Here is an 18,375-nt window from a genome sequence, read left to right as displayed (position 1 = left end):
AGACCATGGGAGGGCAGGTCCTGGGGCCAGGTGCTGGTGAGGAGCCTGGCAGATGGCCAGAGGGACGGATTCTGCAACAGAACAGGTGCAGTCCAGGGTGCCCTCCCACAAAACAAACATATTTCTGACTTATCCATCCTAATGCCCAGCTGGGCCCTTGCCAGCCTCTAGACCTGCCTGCCCTTTCCTGTAGGAGTTCCTTCCCTCATAAGCTCCATTCCCTGGGTCCTTTACAGTTTGGCCAGCCTGTACTCCTTCGGGGCACTGCTTAGGGGTGGTGTCACCCCCCACCCCCCACGCACTCAGAGGCCTGGGCCTTCTATTACCTGCCTGGGGATGGAGGTTGACAATCACCTTGGTGTTCACCTACTGGCGCCTACTGTGTGCCATGCTCTGCGCTGAGAGCTCTGTGGATGGTGTCATGGTAGACCCTGGCACTACATACATTTCTAGCACTCCTGTAAGCTCTTGAGTAAAATACTAAACAGGTGGGACTCTGCTAAGGCAAAGATTGTGCATACAAAATACGAGTGACTGCTTTACGGGACAGAGACTTCAAAAAATTTACATCTGCATTTCTAATAGTATACAGTCATGATGGACCGTGCTATCAGAATTTAGAGGATTTTCTCACATTGCTAAAGTATCCCAAATTTTCTCCTTTAAAGGATTTAAGGTATTTTGTAGCTTTTTTTTCCTTCAGATTTTTATTGTGGTAAAATACATATAACATAAAATTTACCGTCTGAACTATTTTAAAGTTTACAGTTCCGTGGTATTAACTATATTCATTTTCATGTGCAACCATTGCCACCTGCCATCTCTATAGCCCATTTCATTTTGTAAAATTGAAACTGTCTACAATGAAACAATTAGCTCCCCATTCTCCCCTGCCCCAGCCCCTGGCAACCAGGCTACTTCCCGTCTCTATTAATTTGGCTACTCTAAGCATGTCATATAAGGGGAATCAGACCGCGTTTGTCTTTTTGTGACTGCCTTATTTCGTTCAGCGTAATGTCCTCAAGGTTCATCTGTGTCGTAGCATATTGCAGAACCTCCTTCCTTTTACAAGCTGAATGGGATTCCTCTGTATGCATCTGTCCTATTCTGTTTCTCTGTTCACCTGTTGTTGGATACTTGGGTTGCCTCCGTGCTTTAGCTATTGTGAACAATGCTGCTGTGAGCATGGGCATTCAAATGCCTCTTTGAGACCCTGCTTCAGTTCTTTTGGGCACGTACCCAGAAGTGGGATTGATGGATCATATGGCAATTCTATTTTTAATATTTTGAGGAACCACTGTGCTGTTTTCCACAGTGACTGTATCATCTCACATTCCCACCAACAATGCACAGCGTTCTGATTTCTTCATATCCTCATCAAACTATTATTATTATTTTATTTTATTATTTTTTAAATATTTTTTATTATTATTTTATAGTAGCCATCCTAATGGATGTGAGGTGGTATCTCACTGGAGTTTTGATTTGCATTTCTCTAATGATTAGTGGTCTTGAGTGTGCTTATTGGCCATTTGTATATTTCTTTTTTTAAAAAACACAACATTTATTTATTCATGAGAAATACACACACACACACACACACACACAGAGGCAGAGACATAGGCAGAGGGAGAAGCAGGCTCCATGCAGGGAGCCCGACGTGGGACTCGATCCCGGGTCTCCAGGATCACGCCCTGGGCCGAAGACAGGCACTAAACCGCTGAGCCACCTGGGCTGGCCCATTTGTATATTTCTTGGGAGAAAGTCTTTTGCCCATTTTTGAATTGTTTTATTTTTGTTGTTGTGATGGTTGTGATTGAGTTTTAGGAGTCTCTATATATTCCGCACATTAATCTTTTATTATATTATTTGCAAATATTTTTTCCCATTCTGTGGGTTAGCTTCTTACTTTGTTTACTTATCATCTTTGGAGGTACAACATGGAATCAATATGTGATACCTGGAAAAAATGAGGTCCAGAGAGGATGTGTGTCCTGTCTAATGTCACACAGTAAATGGTCTGTGCGATGTTAAAACACTCTGTAATGGGCAGAGATGGGACTTCTCATCCCCCACCTCATCTAATACAACAGCCACAATCTTGTTCTGTTGTATAGAAGGGGATACTGAGGCCGCAGGAAGGCTGGCTCTTGCCCAAAGTCACACCTGGGTCAGGGGCAGAGCGTGATGTCAAGCTAGGGAGATGGCTTATGTGCAGGTATGAGACTGCCTAGGTTTGAATCTTGGTGCTGCACTTGTGAGCTGTGACCTCTGGCAAGTTTTTGCTCGGAGCCTTCACAGTCCCCATCTGTGAAGTGGGGCCTCATGGAGCTATTGAGAGGGTACCTGGATACTCGGGACACGATTGAGAATTGCTAACCCCAGACACCACCTGCTAGTTCACCCTCACTCTTTGGAGCAAAAAACCACTCAGACTTGGGATGGGCTGTGAAGAATAAACTTTAATCTCTTTTGGGGTAGGGGCTCTAGATAGGCTGCTCTCTAGGGCTGTCTCGGTGGGGTCACAGAGCCGTGCACACGCACTCGGTACAGGCAGGTAAAGCGTGGGTTCCCCCAATTGCTCGATATCTTCACCTTGACAGCACCAAAAGCTCGGGCAGGCTGGTTCTGGAAGAGAGTTACCTTCCCATTTCACAGGTGGAGAAACTGAGACTCGGAGGGGGAATGGACTGTCCTGAGGCCACACGGGAAGTTGATACTCAGGGACTGGGATGGAAAGTACTGAGGCCAGGACAGATATATTGTGATTGGGAAAGTGTCCCAGGCTTGGGGCCCTGGCACATGTGGCTGTGGGACCCCAGGGCAGATCATTGCCCCTCTTGGGGCCTCAGTGACCCCTCTCTGTATGATGGGAGGGGTAATAATATCTGCTTCCCAGGTTTGCTGTGAGCGTGAAACAAGAGCCTGGAGCGAGCTGGCCCACGGGCACCTGGCACATGGTAGACGCACAGTGAGTGCTGGGTCCTCCGCTTTTTGCTGCTAGAGCCCCGTGCAAAAGTGGGGCCTTGGCCTGTGTGATCTCACTAGATGCTGTTAACCTTCCCAGGAAATACCAAGGGCTTGGGTCATCATCAGCCTGATTCCCAAGCTTAGACATTCCCCTGAGTCTCAGGGCCATTCTAGCGGCCACCCCTTAAGGTCCTGCTTCTGTCCCCAACTTCTGTCCAGTCAGGCCTCAGATCAGGTGCTGCTAACAGGGCCTCCCAGGTTGGAGACGGGAAGTTGGAAGCCAGCAAGCCTGGCCCAGCGGGCCCCTGCTATTCAGTGTCTGCTGTCCCTGGGGGGAGCTGCAGCGGGAGGGCTCCTGGGCAGGCCAGGGAGATGATGTAATCCTAGAAGCTGGATGGATCTCCTCGAGGTCCCACTTTTGGCCCTGGGCGGTGGCTCCAGACTCCCAAGCCTCAGTTTCCTCATTTGTCAAGTGAGCCAGTGATGATTATGCACCCCGGGGCTATTGGGGGATGAAACGGGGTTCCCTGGGGAAAGCCCTGCACGTGGAGTACATTCACTATGTGCTCAACATGAGCAGCTTTTTTCAGGTACCTGGAGCTGGAACATCTGAATGATGTTCTCTGGCTGAAACTGAAATGCCCCCAGGAACACCTCCTCCCTGGGAGAGCCTTCCATGCCCTGTAGAGTCAGAACCAAGAAGGAAGTATCAGGTATGGGTAGGGTCTTCAGAGGGTGCTGCCCCTCCCCAGCTAAGACTTGCATACCTCCCAAGATGGGACACTCCTTCCCATTTGGGCATCATTCCATTGCAACACAGAATAATGGATTAGAGAGAGCACTTGACTGGGAATCAAAAGCCTGAGGGTCTTCTTCTGTCACTGACTTGTAGGATTTGGGTGTTTTCCTGACTGCTTTCTGGACCTCAGTTTCCTTATCACTGTCTCTGAAGACCAAACTGGCTCTGAAAAAATTGGGTTGAAATAAAGTAGCTGTTTCTCTCCCATCTTCAAAGGCTATGATCAACTCTGAACCTGGTCATCCTCAGCCTTAACAAAGCCTCATCCAGCCCCTCTAGCCTGTTGGGCTGTGTAGATGGAGGGCCCAGAATCCCACCATGTGAGCTGTCCCATTCGTTAAGCATTGCTCCCTGCTGGGGCGTGCTCACGTAAATGACGAAGTCTTTGGGAGCAGTGTCCAGGCTGCCCGACAGTGAGATGGTCTTGGGGATGTGCTGCAGTGTCAGGTTGGACAGGTAGACCTTCTGGGCCATTCGGATGGTCACCTGGCCTCGGTCACCCGAGAAGGCCCAGCAGTTGCCAGGCGTCATGTTGGGCTGGAAGGGGCAGGTGCAACGGGGATCATGCTGGGTGTGTGGATGAAGATGAATTCCTTCTCCCACTCTGGCTCCCCTAGACCTCCTGTGCCTCCTGGATGAGCCAGATCCTTCCATCTATAAAGCTTGGTTCAACCAACTCCAGGAAGCTCCCCTGACTGCCAGTGGCAAGAATGAACCTTCCCCTCAGCCCAGTACAGGGAGGGCAGTGAAACAGGGAGGGCTCTCTGCTTGGGTCCATGAGGGTTTGTTGACCTTCAAGGCTTGAGGGGGGTGGGTGGGTGGTCCCTTCCAGTGCCAAAGCAGGCTGTCCCTTCCCTGTGCCTGCCCCAGCTCCTGCCCAGCCTCTGCTGTCTATTCCTGTCTCCTGCCCCTGCCCTATCTCCTGTTCCTACCTCCAACCCCACCCTGGGCCCCCACCTACTCTGTGCACACCCCCAGTGTCTGCTTCCAGGTCCTGCTCCCAGATCCCTGGCCACATCCCTGCCACTCTCTCCTTGTCCCCCCACTCCTCCTACCTCGAGGATCACATCTGGGGGCTGCGCATAGTTCCAAAGCCGGATCCAGTTCCAGTAGGAGCGAGCCTTGTCGTGGTTGTATGTGGCTGATGTTTGCTCAAAGTCGATGGAGGCCCCTGTATGGGAGGAGGGTGTCTGGCTGGGCACTGACTATGTGCCAGGTGAGCACTTTGGGTGAGACACTGGCCCTCTCTGGACTTCAGTGTTCTCTGGGAAATAGGAGTGAGAATACCAGCAACAATAGTAATGCTAACACCCACCTCACAGGATTGCTGTGAGGTGGAAATGAATTAATACACCACCATGCTTCCCGTCCTTCCCGCAGCACTTCATTTACGTCAGCCTCATTAGTATTCCCCTGGCTATTTGTTACACCTATTTCACAGGGGAGGGCACTCCTGCCCTGACAGTTTAAGCCTTCTGACCCCACATGCCCAGCTGGGGTACGTTCACAGGGGCTCCCCTGGGTCCAGAATACTATTCCCTTCTGGCCAGGTCTCAACTCCGATGTCCTCCCGCACACCCCTCTGCCTGGATTCCCCTCTCTCCCAGCCACCTGCTTTGGTTTTCCGCAGCACTGATTCCCACCTGCAGGTGGGCCTTGTTGGTTTTTATGTGGTCAGTCTCCCTGATGTGGGGCAGGTGCAGCTCTGCTGGCCTCTGGGTCTGGAGGGTGGTGAGTGGGTGAAGGGGCAGTAGGGGGCCTCCTCTCCCTGCCTCAGCCCCCTTTTTTGAGACAACAGAAAACTGTAGCAAGAAAACCACCTGGGGGGCAGAGGTTAGCTCTGACCGTGAACTTCCCAGTAGCAGAGAGTACATCAGGCCAGAACTGAAATCCATCCTCTGAAGAGTTTCTGGGGAAACTTGATGTGGGCAGATTGTTGGGGTGTGGGGGGTTAGGGGGAGCCACTTACCTATAGACTTTAGGGCAAAGTCTGGCTTTTCAATGTAATCTCCTTGTATCATCTTCATTATTTTCTGGGCCATTTTTTGCTGAGAAGGTGGAAAACACAAGCTGTGTGCTGATGTGTTCTTACAGACCATGTTCACGTGTGTGTTCACAGCAGCTAACAGGTGGCTGCAGATATCCTCTTGTCCTTGACTGTTTACCCCTGCCTGTGGAGACCGTGGCTGGTCCTGGCACAAGACCACCCAGTCGCCATACTGTGAGGAGGCCCAGGTGACACAGAGCCACCCGTACCACCCACTGGCTTTACTCAGTGCTTCCGCATGGACTGTGACAGAGTATCCCACATTGGACAGGAGCCTTTGTGAAGTTAAGAGGCAGGGATCTGGAGTCAGACAGACTTTTACTGCTGTGGGGCTTTGGTCTGGTTACCGCCCCTTTGAATCTTTGCCTTCTTGTCTGTAACATGGGGATGGTAATCATGTCCCCTTCCTGCTGCTGTGAGGATAGAGCCAAGACTTGTAAAGCTGCTGCTGTGTGCCAGGATTGTCCTCAGTGTCACATACGTTCACTCTTATTCCCTCACAGCAGCTCTAGGAAGTATGTGCTATGATCACCTCCATTTTAAAGATTTGAGGCACCTAGATGGCTCAGTCAGTTAAGCATCTTCCTCTGGCTCAAATCATGATCTCAGAGTCCTGGGATCGAGCCCCATGGTGGGCTCCCTGCTCAGTGGGGAGCCTGCTTCTCCCTCTCCCTCTGCCCCTCCCCCCCACTTGTGCTTGTTCTCTCTCTAGTCTGTCCTCTCTCTCAAATAAATAAATAAATAAATAAAATCTTAAAAAAAAAAAACAAAGATAAGAATAGTAAGGCAGAAAAGGGAGTGTGTGCAAGGTCACACAGTTGGTAAGAGGCAGAACCAGGCAATTTGGTGGCAGCGTTTGGGCTTTTAGCTACTACGCTCTCCTACCAGATGAAAACTGCAAAGCACTTAGCATGGTTGGTACTCAGTAAATGCTGGCTATTATTTTTATTAGACTCTTCAAAACTGTGGCAGATTGTACTTCCCCAAAATGGCTACAACAAAGTATCCTGTTCCATACTCTTCTTTCAATATGACTGACACTCATTCTGTTGAGAAGTGGAGCTAAAGTCCCCTTCCATCAGTCTGCGTGGCCCTGTGGCTATAGCAGAGGTGATGTTGCGTGACTTCTGGGCTAAGCCCAAAAGAGGATACAGCTCTACTTGGTTCTCTGGGGATGCTCACTCTTGAAAGCCAGCTGCCATGCTGTGAGAAAGTCCACATAACACTGAGAGCCCATGTATGGGTGGTTTAGTCAATAGCCCTGAGTTCCCAGCTGATAACCAATATCAACTTCTAGCCATGTGAGTGAAGACACTTCCAGATGCTTCCAGACACAGTTCCCAAGTCACCCCCAGCCTTCAAGTCTTCCCAGGTGAGGCCTCAGACATTGTGGAGCAATGAGAAACCATCCCACTGTATCCTGTTTGTATCCCTGACCCACAGAATCTCTGAGCATAATAAAATTGTTTTGCACCACCAAGTTTTGAAGTGGTTTACTGTGTAGCAGTAGTAGCTAGACTAGCCACAGTGTTACAGGGTAGTATTTATGATTTGTTTTGTTGATGTGGAAACTCAGAAAGTTTGATGATCTGCCTAAGCTCCAAAAGGTAAGAAAAGATATTGCATCGAAAAAACAAGAATAGAAATCTATGAAAAGGAACAGCCAGAGAGCAAAAAAGAAAATTCTTAGGAATTCAAAATCTATTAGCAGAAATGAAAAACCCAGTAGAAATTTTGATAGCTAAAGCTAAGATTATGTTCTCAATTTCAAAACAAACAGAGGAGAAAACAGAGAGAAATGAAAAAAATAAAGGATTAGTTCAGGAATTTAACGCCCAAATAATAGGAGTTTCGAAAATGAGAATAAAGCAAATATGGCTGGGGGGAAAACATCCATTTAATCACACAAGTAAAGAGCACGTGTTAGGACTAAAATACATGAGTTTCCAGACTGTAAAACCCCCCAGGGTAGCCAGCCCATAGGCAAATTATCGTGACATTTAAGATGTAAGGTAAACCATCACTGAGCTATAAGAGCAATGAGGATTGGATAGATTAAAATTCCAGAGAGGAGAGAACCATTCTGAAATTCACTGACAATTTTTTGATCCATGGGAGCATTTGATGATTCCGGGCATGGGCTGAAGGCATGGGCTTGGGCTGAACAGGGGCTGCTACTGGTGAAAGAGAAAGAAAAGATTTTAATAATCACACAGGACTAAAAGGACAAAATTGGAGACTTGATGAGCCTCAAACCTGAACAGTTTTCCCTGTAAGATGTTAACTGAAACCCAGAACTATGAAAGAGGCTAAAGAGCTACCTTGAAAACTTCTGAGAGAGTAAAACTTTCCAGCCTCATAATGCTTGGGAAACCAAATCTCTTTCAATGAAAAGACCCCAAAACAAAATAAGCAAGAGACTAAAGCCCTACAAACATCTTAGTATATGTCAATCATTTGAAGGGCTTGTCAAAAAACAGATGGTTGGTTCCCATCTTCAGTAGGTCTGAGGGCAGCGGGCCACTAATTTGAATTTCTAACATTTTCTCAGGTAATGCTAATGCTGCTGGTTTGAGGGCCAGATTCTGAGAACCACTGCCCTAGAAGGAGTGGTGAATCAATACTGAGAAGCTATAGCTGCACCTGCAGGCACTAAACAAATTATGGGCACAATTAGAGTCTGAGAACCCAAGCTTGTCCCTGGCAGAGAAGGTTACCCCTGGGGATGGAGATCTTGCTTTGATGCAGGGCTGAAAGACAAAACTGAAAACTTGGGAAGCCTCAGACATATGGTCAGTATTTCCCATCAAGACATCTACCAAAAGTTTGAAGCTGTCTGAGCAGGAGGCTAAGGGTTAAGCTGAAAATCTCTGACTAAATCTTACACAAATTGCAATCCAGTCCTGAACCAGTTCAATGAAGGTCTACATAGAAGTGATCAGTATACTCAACTTCCTTACAAAGAAAAAGGAGAACTCTCTCTGGTTGAAGTTATAATTATCTGGAGCATACAGTTTTTTTTGTATACAATGTCCAGAAAAACACTAAAAAATTACTGGACACGAAGAGACAAGACCATGTGATTGATACTCCAAAGGAAAACAGACAATTGAAAAAGACCATAGATGATCCAAATTTTGGATTTAACAGAAAAGGTCTTAAAAATAACTATGACAAAAAAAAAAAGGAAAAAAATAACTATGACAATATGTTAAATAAAAGAAAAAAGGACATCATAGATGGAATGTTGGAGAACTTCACCACAGAATTAAAATTTAGTAAAAAGAATCAAATATATATTCTAGAACTAAACAAGGCAACATATAAACTTAAAAACTTAATGGACAAATTTAATTATAGATTGGACAGAACAGAATACAGGATCATTAATGAACCTGAAGAAATGTGAATAGAAAATATCAAAAACTGAAGCACATAGAGAAAAAGAATGAAAAATCAAACACACCAGCATAGGAATCATGCAGAACACACCCTAAAAGTCTAGCATAGATGTAATTGGAGTCCCAGGAGAGGAGATAGAAAATGGGGAAGAAACAATATTTTAAGAAATAATAGCTAAGAAATTTTAAAAACTATGGAAAAACATCAACCCATAGACTCAATAAGGTCAGCAACGCCACCCCAAGCAGGTTAAATATAGAACATTGGAAATAAAAAGAACCCTCCAAACTCCCAGAGATAAAAAAACAAAAACAAAAACAGACCATACACAAAGGGCCAATAAAGCACAATTAGACTTCTCAACAGCAACAGTGTAACTTAGAACTACAGTAGTGTAATTCTTTCAAAATTTTCAGGGGAAACTTTCCTATCTAGAATTTTATACCCAGCCAAACTATCAATCAAATGCAGAGTAAAATAAAGATATTTTCAAATGTGCGAGTTCTAAACAAATCAATATGCCTCCTATTTTACTCTCTTCCAGGAAGTTATTAGGGGAATGTGCTCCACCCAAAACTTGAAAAATAGGAAACAGGGCATTAAACAAAGTGAGAAGTCAGATGTTTGGGAGCAGAATGGCCAGTATCTTACCTCGTCTGACATGGCTTCCATCAACTGGAGCTTGGCAATGAGCAGGGTCATGTTACCTCGGAGGTCCTGGATTTCCCCAGTGTGATGCCGCACCTTTTCCTGGTACATTCTTACAAAGAAGGAGCAAACACATGTACTGACTGATTTGTGATACTGCTATTGTCAACCTCAGCTTCTACCTTTGTCAGTCAGTCCACAAATAACTAGCCTCACAATCTTTCACTCTCTTGGGCACATTTCTGGCCCTATCCAGCAGGTTCTTATCTCTAAAATATTACTCATGTTCTTCCTCCTACTTGGAATATTTTTAAATTCAACTTACTTCTTCCAAATATTCCTGACTATTTTGTTTGCAATTAAGGATGCTGCCACCAGGTGGTATCTTGTTGGTTAAAATTTCTACTCAGCTACCATTTGCTGAGGGCTAACCATAGGCCAGGAATTATTCAGGACAGTTTACATTTTCTTTAATATTCATAATTACCCCGAGCAAGGTGGGTGTTATGTCTCATCTCATAAATGAGAAATCAAAGGCCCAGAGAGGTGAAGTAACTTGCAAAAGTTTAACCAGGAAGTATGGGAGCTGGGATTTAAACCTAGGTTGGTCTGACTGCAGAGCCCACATTCTTAGCCAATACATCACAGGCCCTAGATATATTTCTAGGTGATAATAAGACTATTTAGCAAATTCTTCTTACCTCAAGCTCTGCAGTGGACTATTTATGCTGTCATCCTGGTAGGGTGTTGAGGAAAGCAAGGGATCTTTTTCAGATGGCCTAATCTGGGCCCAATAGAACTTCATCCATCCATTTTCCCACAATCTATAAATTCATCCATTCATCCACCTTCCCATTTACTCTTCCATCCATTTGCCCAAAAATCCAATATGCCCTCCGTTTCAAATCCATCCATCCATATCCACATCTATCCACCCTTCCACCCATCCACCATCCCATCCAACCACCCTTTCCCACCCATCTACTCCTCCATTTATCCAACCTTCCTCATCCATCCATCCTCCTATCCATCCTTATATATGGACCATTTCACCAATCCATTCCCCATCCACTTCCCCATCTATCCAATTTCTCATCATCCATCCATCCATCCATCCATCCATCCATCCATCCATCCATTTATCTACCCATATATCCCATCTGCTCTCCCATCTGTCCATTTTCTAATCTATCTGGTCTTCCATTCATCTGTCCATCTATCCCCCTAACCATTTCCCCACATCACTGCATCCATCACTGCTGTTGGACTGCCCATTATCCTTCCATTCTACATTTCCATCTGATCATCCAGTCAACCAACACTGAGAGAGACAACCCTGTGCCCAACCCTCAGGTATACATTGCTGGAGTGAATCAGACCTGTCTCTGTCTTCAAGAGCTTCCAGTACAGTTGAGAAAATAGTCATGATTACAGAATATTGCATTTATGATTACAGAAAATTGTGGGAGGAGAGGGGAATGCCATCAGCCCCATCTGTTTTTTTCTGAGGGAAGTGACACTTTAGCTGGATCTTGAAGTATACAAAGGAGTTTATAAGGGGAGAAGAGGAGAGGTAGGGATAATCTCATCAGATCCCCTTTCTCTTTAAGCCTTCTGAGACTCTTTACTGTCCTCTGACAGGGACCTCTGGCCACTGATTTCTTCCTCCTTCCTCCCTAGGAACCACAAAGCAAATGGTCTCATTTCACTTGAGCAGAAGAACAAACTGCCTTGAGTAGAGAGAGAATTATGTTCCATCCTCATCTTTCCACTTTAGGAAGGAGACTTGGTAGAGGAAAGATGAGTCACCTCTGGGTGTGAGTGACAGGAGAGTCCTTCTGTAAGAGGATTATTACATCTGTTTTTTTAAAGTCATATTCTGGTGGGGGACAAGGGTTCCAGGTGAGTGGCATGGCAAAGGCAGATATTTGGGGCTGGGATGAGTCAGGAACTGATCAGGGTCCAGATGTGGTGAGTGAGAGAAGCAGATATAGGCAACATTGCCTAGGTGAGGTGAGGTTAGTCAGTGTTGGGGCCTGAGCAGAACACATACTCACCTGCCAGACTTCCATTTTGGATGGTAAGTGCATAGAAAACACCCAGAATCCTGTGGGGCCAGGAGAACGAGAGTGAGTCATTTAAGATGAAAGGTTAAAAGCTTAGGCTCTGGCATTAAAGCATCTAGGTTCAATTTATAGCTTTGACACTTACTAACATTGTGCAACTTTGGAAGAACTTACATAATCTCTCCATACTTCAATTTCCTCCTCTGTAAAATGGGAATAACAGTAATATCCACTTCATGATCAAATGATATCACATATGCAAAGTGTCTCACCTCTGAGATTAAACCAAATAATTAAACCAAATAATCCATGTCCCCTCTCCCTCCCCTGTTCTAATTCTACTAGGGATAACTGATGAAGAGAAGAAAATGAGATGGTCTTCTCTGCATTTCATGATCTCTCTGCTGCCTGAAATCCTACCATTCAAGCCTTATTAAAAGTCTTTAAAATGCATTCATGTTCATGATAAAACAATAAACAAACCAGGAATATAATGAAACTCCCTCAATCTGATAAAGTCCATTTATGAAAAACTCACAGCTAATAACATACTTAATGGTAAAAGACTAGAGGCTTTCTTCCTAAAATAAGGAACAAGACAAGTATGTCTATTCTTGCTATTTCTATTTAACATTGTCCTGGAGGTTCTAGCCAGGTCAATTAGTCAAGAAAAAGAAATAAAAGGCAGATGACATAACTTTGCATACAGAATCCTAAAGTATCTAAGACTGGATGTCTTGTCCAGTGTCAGAAATAATGAGTTCTGTAAGGTTGCAGGATACAAGATCAGTATACGAAAATCAATTATATTTTTAAATACAAGCAACAAACAATCTGAAAATAAAATTAAGAAAACAATTCCATTTATAATAGCACCTCAAAGAATAAAACACTTGGAATAAATTTAACAGAAGTGCAAACCTTGCACTTCGAAAAGCATAAAACATCACTGGAAGAAATTAAAGAAGATATATACATACATATATATGTATATATCTTGTATATAATATAATGGAAAGACAGCCCATGTTCATGGATTGAAAAACTTAATATTTTTTTTGAAAAACTTAATATTTTTAAGATGACACTACTCCTTAAATTCATCTATGAATCAATGCAATCTCTCTCAAGATCCCAGGAGCCAGTTTTTAAGAAATGGAAAAGTTGATCCTAAAATTCATATGGAAATGTAAGGGACCTAAATGGCCAAAACAATTTAAAAAGAACAAAGTCCGAGAACTCACACTTCTGGATTTCAAAACTTCCTACAAAATTATAGCAATCAATCCATGGTAGTACTGGTGAGTAGACATATAGATCAATGGAATAAAATTAACAGTCCAGAAATAAACCCTCACACTTATGGTCAATTGATTTTCAATAAGGGTGCCAGATAATTCAATAAGGGAAAGAAGAGTCTTTTCAATAAATGGAACTAGATATCTACATTCAAAAGAATGGAGTTGAACCCTTACCTTACATCATATGCAAAAATTAACTAAAAAAATGGATCATGGACTTAAATGTAAGGGCTAAAACTATACAAATCTTAGAAGAAAAAGAGGGAACAACTCTTAGGTTAGGCAATAGTTTCTTGCATCTGACATTAAAGCACATATGATAAAAGAAAATATAGATAAATTGGACTTCATCAAAATTTCTAAAATTTGTGTCACAAAGGACACCATATCAAGAAAGTGAAAAGACATCCCACAGAATGGGAGAAAATACTTGCAAATTGTGTCTCTGATAAGGGACTTATATCCAGAGTATAAGGAAATTTACAACTCAATAATTAAAAGACAATGAATTTAAAAATGGGTCTAGATCTAAATAGATATTTCTCCAAAAAAGATCTACAAATGACCAATAAGCACATGGAAAGATGCTCAATATCATTAGTCATTATGGAAATGAAATAAAAACCACAATGAGATACCATTTCACCCCCCTCCCCAAGATGGCTAAAATAAAAGACAGATAATAACCAGTGTTGGTGAGGATGTGGAGAAATTGGAATCTTCATACATGCTGGTGGGAATGTAAAATGGTGCAGCCACTTTGGAAAAAAGTTTGGCAATTCCCCGGATAGTTAAGCATAGAGTTGCTGCATGACACAGCAATTCCACTTCTAAATATATGCCCAAGAGAATTTAAAACACATGTCCACACAAACATTTTACAGGAACATTATTAATGGTAGTCAAAAAGCGGAAACAACTATAATATCTACCAGCCAATAAATGGACAAACAAAACGTGGCATATCCATACAATGGAATATTTTCATTGCTATAAAAAAGGGTAAAGTGCTGCTGTATGCTACACCATGGATGAACTTTGAGAACACAATGACAAGTGAAAGAAGCCACCAAGACCACATATTATAGCAGTTGGTTGCCTAGGTCTGGGCTGAGGGGGAATGGGGAAGGCTGTTAGGGACTAGGGAATTTCTTTTTGGGGTAGTGAAAATACTGGAATTTGACAGCAGTGATGGGTGCACAACTCTGTGAATAGACAAAAACCACTGAATTATACATTTGAAAACGGTGATCATTATGGTATGCAAACTATATTTCAAAAAAGCCGTTATTTTAAAAAATTATTTATTGGGTTAAGTTTCCTAGGAATTTCTAATTTCCTAGGAAATTCTCTCACCCTTCCCCCTCCTGCCCCCAGCCTCCCTAGGCCAGTATGCTTGAGTGGAGGGAGGAGATCCCTTTGCTTGAGAAAGTAAAGCTGTGATGTGGGAGGTGGTGGCAGTGGTTGGAAGGAAGCCACAGAAAACTCAAAAACGAGCAAAAATGATCACACCATGGTTAAAGGAGAACCCTACAGTTTTCAAGGCTTTTCTTAGCTTTCAAAATTTTTCTTTGGTCATCAGTTAATTTCATCCTCACAGCAACACTCATTAGACAGATGGGGAAACTGAGGCTCATAGAGAATCAATGTCTTGCCCAGTGTCACACAGTCAGCATCAGAGCCTTCACTCTTTCCCTCCCCAGGTTGGGCAACAGCTCAGGAATATCTCCACCTGGGATGGGGCCTGGAGACATACCAAAAGCACAGAGGACCAGAACACCTGTCTTTTCCATGAGCTTCTGGAAGAGCAGCTTGCATCTGGAAGACAGAGAAACCGCAGTCAAAATGAAGCAGGGCTTTGCATAGGCTAGTGAGTCCTGGCCTGGCCCTCGCCCTTTCCCCACTTGAGGGGCAGCATCCTCCCGGGCAGTGAGACATCCCTCCAAGATGCCGACAGAGTCCTGTGGCTGCACAGTGTCACAGAGAAAAGAAAGCCCTTATCTCAGTAACCAGGGCCGTCAGAGATCTACTCACAGTGATCACCCACATCCTCTGCATGCCCTTTCTCTATCTACGAACTGTCTGGTCCTTCCCTTCTGTCCTGGTGAGCACATCCTTCAGAATTCAGCTCAAAAAACATCCCTACCTCCTACTACCTCTGGAATCAACACCACCCTCCTCCCCTTACCACTGGTTTTGGTGTCTGCCTACTTTCGCCCCACTGGGAGCTCAAGAGTGATGAGGGTCAAAGCTGGGCCCAGAGAAGGCATAAAGATATTTAGAATATAAACTCTAAGTGAATGAAGGAGGTGGAAAGTTCTGCAGGAATTCGGAGGAGTTTGCATGGACCAAAAGGGTGAAGGGAAAGGATGGCACAGACATTCCAGGCAGGAAAAACAGCATGTGCCAAGGTACTAGGGCAGAAATAGGAATAGTCTATTCAGGGCATGAGAACCCTAGCCCTGCTGGCCTAATGGGTCCACAGCAGGACACAGAGTGAGGCAGCTTGGATTTTTAAATTTTTTTTAAATTTTTATTTATTTATGATAGTCAGACATACAGAGAGAGAGAGGCAGAGACACAGGCAGAGGGAGAAGCAGGCTCCATGCACTGGGAGCCCGACGTGGGATTCGATCCCGGGATCTCCAGGATCGCGCCCTGGACCAAAGGCAGGCGCCAAACCGCTGCGCCACCCAGGGATCCCCGTGAGGCAGCTTGGAAAGGAAGCAGGGGACAGGACTCCAGATGGCTGCGGGTCAAAGTGCTGGAGCACTGGGGAACCACAGTGGGTTCTGAGGCAAGGGATTTGTTAAAAGCCAGCTTTGGGCTGGCTTACCTGGTCCAGTGATCAAGGGGAGGTTCAAACCAGTGAGGGGGCTGCCATGGGAACAAGCTGCATGTTCCCAGCCCTCATCACCCTCCCTTTGCTCACCGCTGCTCACCTGCAGGTGTTGAACAGAACCTGGTGAGCCTGAGTCCTCAGGAAGCAGGCCAGGCAGGTGATCCAGGCTGCAGAGGAGGCAGGAAAGTGATCAGTAGCTGCACTCAGGTTCTTATCCTATAAAGTCTTGCAGGAGGCGAGGCCCTATAACTGGGAGACCCTCTCAATTTTCTAATTGAGCCCAGGGTAATCCTGCTCTGCTTACGGATAAGCACCAGCTCAGAGGGAGGACATGTCCTAGAGGTGAACTGCTTGCAACGGAAGTTAATAGCTGCCTAACAGTGACTGGGGAGCACAAATAGTCTGGTATTTCAGACTGTACCCATTCCCAGAACTGGGAGCTTCTCAAGGGCAGGCTCCTTGTCTGGTTTATCTCTGGGGGCCCAGTGTTGCCCAGTATGGAGCAAGATAAAAAGTTGGGGTTCAGGAAAGATAAGTAGGTGGAAGGATACGTGAACGGACAGAAGAATGGCAAGAGAATGGCTTAGAAGGTGGATGAATAAGAAAATGGATGGGCGGATGGAAGAATGGATAGAAGATGGATGGGTGGATGGCTGGGTGGGTATGATTATTAACAGATAAAGGTAGGGGTGACTTGATGGTTGACCCAGTGAATGGCTGGCCGAATAATGGGGGGCATGGATATTACAACAGATGGATATGTGGACAGATGGTCCGAGAAAGGACTGAGTGATGAATAAGTGGAAGGGCAGGGGGATGAACACAGAAGTAGAAGACCGATCTTTAGGGTGTGGTCAGACCGTGTCCCCGAAGTGCGTGCACTGCATCAAACCGTTGTCATGACTTCACCACTGGCCTTCTGGCCCAGGAGCTGGGCTGGTGGTAGAGTAGGGGAGGGCTGACGGTTAACTCCTCTTCCAAACCTCCCTCCTACTCCCTCTCTCCAACCACCAAAGAGATCCTGGCTGCATGACACCCCTGACAGCCTTTAATGGGAAGAGTTCCCTCCCTCCCCTGCAGCCCAACATAGGCCTTACCCCCCCAGGTCAGCCTAGCCTGAGGCTGGGCCCTCTGCCCAGGCCCACGTTGACGGCCAGGGCGGGTCTTCCGTATATACCTACATATACATGCCAGGATGCACTGGGTCAGGCCCGGGGCCGGGGGATGGATGCGGATAGGCAACACGAAGGCATCATCTGCAGAGAGCATGGGGCTATCAGGTCAGTGCCAGCCTCAGGGCCATGGTGCCCTGCAGACACAAGGCCAGGGCAGGACCCTCAGCTTGGTGCGGCCAACCCTGCTCCCTACCCACCCCTTGCTGGGTGACCCTGGGTTGCCCATCTGACGTCTCTGAGCCTCGGCCCCTGGCTGTTCACGAAGACCCCAGGGCTCCCCTTCCCTTCCCTGCTCACTCGAGTTTGACAAAGCACCTTCCGTTATCCTGCAGGTGTTCCGGCTTCTTGGGATGACCCTGGGGATAACAAGATTCACAATCGCATTTTATAATTTTCGAGAAACGTGATGTCCTCATGTTGCAGATTGAGAGACTGAGTTGCAGCAAAGTTTGCCCAAGACCACCGGTCTGTGAATCAGGGACACCCATGTCTGACTGCCCCCAAACCCAAGTCTCTTTTGAGGAAAGGACTCCGTTTGCTGTGACAATCACTGGTGGTGATCGCCCAAAAGCTGATCCCTCCCCTCGCTGGCAGGAGGCTGATTTTGCTCCCTCTTCTCCTCCTACCCCATGTGATTTTGGATAATCCTGATTGCTCTAAGCCTGCTCCAGTACTCCCAGTGCCTTTGCTGTGGTCGGCTGGGTGGGGGCGGGGAGGAGGGGGTCCACAAGGGTGCGGGGTGCAGGCTGGGGGTGGACTGGGTATAGGGGTCTGGCCCTCGCGGAAAAGGCTTTCTCTTCACTAACATGAGACCTGCAAAGCAATGGCCACTCTTCCTGCACCTATACAGCCATGCCGCTCCATGCCCTGGAGCTGTGGTAGCCTCTGTGACAGCGAGGAGGTCAACAGGAGGAGCAAAGACACGGCTGGGACCTGGATCTTAGGGAACGTGGCTCGGGCGCCACCCACCTCTTGGGACCTCTGGGTACATGAGATAACCAATTTTCTTTCTTTCTTAAGATAACGGTCTCCAAACATTATTATTATACCCCCCAATGTATTTATGTTTACTTATTAAGAAATTATATATATAATATCACATATATGGTATGGGATATATATCGC

At 45.7% G+C, this 18,375-nt stretch overlaps 1 protein-coding gene across 1 annotated transcript; it reads right to left on the bottom strand.

The window, feature by feature from the left end:
• Positions 1–2,462: 2,462 nt before the first annotated feature.
• On the bottom strand, positions 2,463–17,344 carry SUN5 (Sad1 and UNC84 domain containing 5). The gene is given in 12 exon segments (XM_026009706.2): positions 2,463–2,516; positions 2,518–2,628; positions 3,565–3,651; positions 4,139–4,306; positions 4,825–4,940; positions 5,739–5,817; positions 9,870–9,978; positions 10,568–10,602; positions 11,924–11,973; positions 14,990–15,051; positions 16,176–16,242; positions 17,257–17,344. Coding segments are annotated over 12 exon segments (1,026 nt in total).
• Between the last annotated feature and the right edge of the window lie 1,031 nt (positions 17,345–18,375).

The sequence above is a fragment of the Vulpes vulpes genome, chromosome 14 (assembly GCF_048418805.1).
Source record: "Vulpes vulpes isolate BD-2025 chromosome 14, VulVul3, whole genome shotgun sequence".
Taxonomy (NCBI): domain Eukaryota; kingdom Metazoa; phylum Chordata; class Mammalia; order Carnivora; family Canidae; genus Vulpes; species Vulpes vulpes.
Note: the sequence above shows the minus strand (reverse complement) of the source record. Positions and strands in the feature narration are given on the sequence as shown.